The sequence below is a fragment of the Sesamum indicum genome, linkage group LG2 (genome assembly GCF_000512975.1).
Source record: "Sesamum indicum cultivar Zhongzhi No. 13 linkage group LG2, S_indicum_v1.0, whole genome shotgun sequence".
NCBI lineage: Eukaryota > Viridiplantae > Streptophyta > Magnoliopsida > Lamiales > Pedaliaceae > Sesamum > Sesamum indicum.
The window spans coordinates 12,828,019-12,830,494 of record NC_026146.1 but is presented as its reverse complement, the minus strand read 5'-3'; the positions used below and the strand labels follow the sequence as shown (position 1 = coordinate 12,830,494).

The 2,476-nt window shown below is 34.6% G+C and overlaps 1 protein-coding gene across 1 annotated transcript in view; it reads left to right on the top strand.

The window, feature by feature from the left end:
* The window catches only part of LOC105156009 (probable calcium-binding protein CML11), a gene marked incomplete in the record, with an annotated part of 2,253 nt that continues 1,872 nt past the window's right edge, over positions 2,096 to 2,476 (top strand). The window contains 1 exon segment of the mRNA XM_011072022.2: positions 2,096 to 2,476. Within this exon segment, the coding sequence (XP_011070324.1) occupies positions 2,413 to 2,476 (64 nt within the window).

Sequence of the window (2,476 nt, the reverse complement as noted above, 5' to 3'; positions counted from 1 at the left end):
TTAACACATTTCAAACTTTTGATATTTTTTTGGTTATTTGGCATTATGCAAAGTACTTTCAAAGAATTTAATGCAATTATTTACTATTTCAATTAGTTGAACATTGAATACACCTCATATCCCAATTAGTCAATATTGTGCACAAAGTGGAAAGTATTCACCGCATCAAGTGTTGGGATCACAACTAATTAAGAAAAGTTTTTCATAACCAAAGCAGATAGACGGTCTAGTTAAATAATCACCAATGTTAGACTAGTTTGGAGCTCATGTTGGAACAGTAATTATGTGCAATTTGTGGGTTGTTCTAATTTCTACCAAATCATTTCAAACGTCATATAATATTTTACCGTTTTACGTTTGGAATGGTTGTAGCAACACAACTTATAACACTAATATTGGAATGGCTTTAGGAACGATTTGTTCATTCCAAAAATAAAAGATGAAATATAAGAAGACCCTGACGTCAGCGACCTGATTTCAATCCTTAAGAATGCCAATGCCCGTTCAATTTTTTTTTAGTGATATATCATACCAACAAAAAATAGAATTACCTTATCTATTTATTTAAAAAAAATGATAAAGACCTATATATAGTAAATAGGATAAACTATATGGACATGACCCTGTGTCAAGGGCCGCCCGCCCACTAGGCCCTCTTGACGCGCATTTTGGCCACTCAATCGTTCTACATGGCCGACCACTCAGCCTTCATCGACAGACGCTGGACATCCAACAGTCTTAGAGTCCTAGGTGTAGGCCTTTTATCGCTTTGTTACTGTTTTGTTATTTGCTTTCTGTTGTTTAGATTGCTCAGGGGGACGTTACGCCTCCTGAGGTGCAAATTTCAAGTTTTCTATTGTCTAGTGTAGGAAATATGATTTATTTTTTTAAGCCTATTATAGGGGGGGGGGGAATGAGTAAGAAGCTTGGTTTAGTGACGTGTTAGAGTCCCCCTCAAGGCGATCCCCTTGCTCTAGCATCGTTGTTTATTGTATACGCATTTTCCAGCAATAATACAAGCTCCTTTCGAAATCGCGTGTGCAATTTAATGTTGTATGATTTGTTCCTTCCGACTGTGATATATTTCGGCGCGCTACATTAGTGCCGAGCGGAGGTGTGTGCGGAGATTGGCGAACGTAGTTAGCGGACTACTAGCCACACGGTGCGCTTTGCGATAGGCGCCTCGTGAGACCCTGTGACTAAGTTTAAATATAAAAACACCTCTATCCTTTGCAAAATTATAAATACATTCTTTGATATTATAATTGTAACTACAAACAAGTACATTTTTTAAATGTTTGTGTATTTAAATCTAATTTAAAAGATGTTAATGTAATTTACTCATTTAAAAATAGGGATAATTACACTCCCCTCCTATGAAGTTTGATGTAATTATACGTAGCCCCTCTATAGTTTGAAAAATTACATCTAACACCCTAAGGTTTCCTTTCGTCTAACAAATAGGTTCTCTCGATATTCAAAATTCACTGAATTTGCTGATATTTTAATAAAAAAATAAATTTAAATTAATATTTATCGTTGATTAACTTATTATTTATTTATTGCATGTAAAATAATTTTCTTGGATTGAACCGCCCTTATAATGGTGAAGTTTTACCTCCTAACATGCATTAACGTGTGAAGACATATGAGGGCAATTGATCATAAAAAGATCTATTTTACCTGCTATAAGTCAGTAATAAGTCAATTGGTGGTAAATATAGATTTTTTAAAATACTTTTGTTAATATCAAAAAAATAAGTGAAGTTTAACTAATAGAGGAACTTATTTGTTAGATGAAAGCAAACCTCATTGGTATTAAATGTAATCTTCCAAACCACAGGGTTTACGTGTAACTATACCAATTTTTAGGAGAAAAGAATGTAAATATCCCTTAAATATAAATCAAGATGTAATTTAACTTTTTTATTAAAAAAATATATCTTCAGCCGTTTAATTGGTCAATTTTGACTCATTGGAAAAGCCAAAGGCACCAATCACCATAATTTTGTAGTTAGCAATGAAATTAAATACCCAAACCCACATCATTATCAAAAACAAACAATAAAGAATAAAAGTCTATGTGTCACTACGTGTTATCAAACTACAGACAAAGCGGCATTCTCACTTCCACAAGCAGAAAACAGTCTTATTAGATCCGAATGATTAGCTCTTTCTTTTCAAACTTCTGCCAGCAATTCGGAGGACCTCTCGAAAGCGGTGGATCATTAACAAAAAGCCCAACCAAAACAAACACAAAATATTCAAGTCAATAACAGAGTGTTGGGGAAATTTCTTGGATCAGCTTCCATCATCAACAGATCAAAAATCCCATTGAATTTTTCTGAGGAGATCAAGAACACACCCATTTCTGAAGGAGAAAGATACAAGTTTTGATCAGAGGTATTTGGGATGAGCAGTAAAGAGCCTGCTGTGAAGTTAGACGACGAGCAGTTGGCCGAGCTGCGGGAGATCT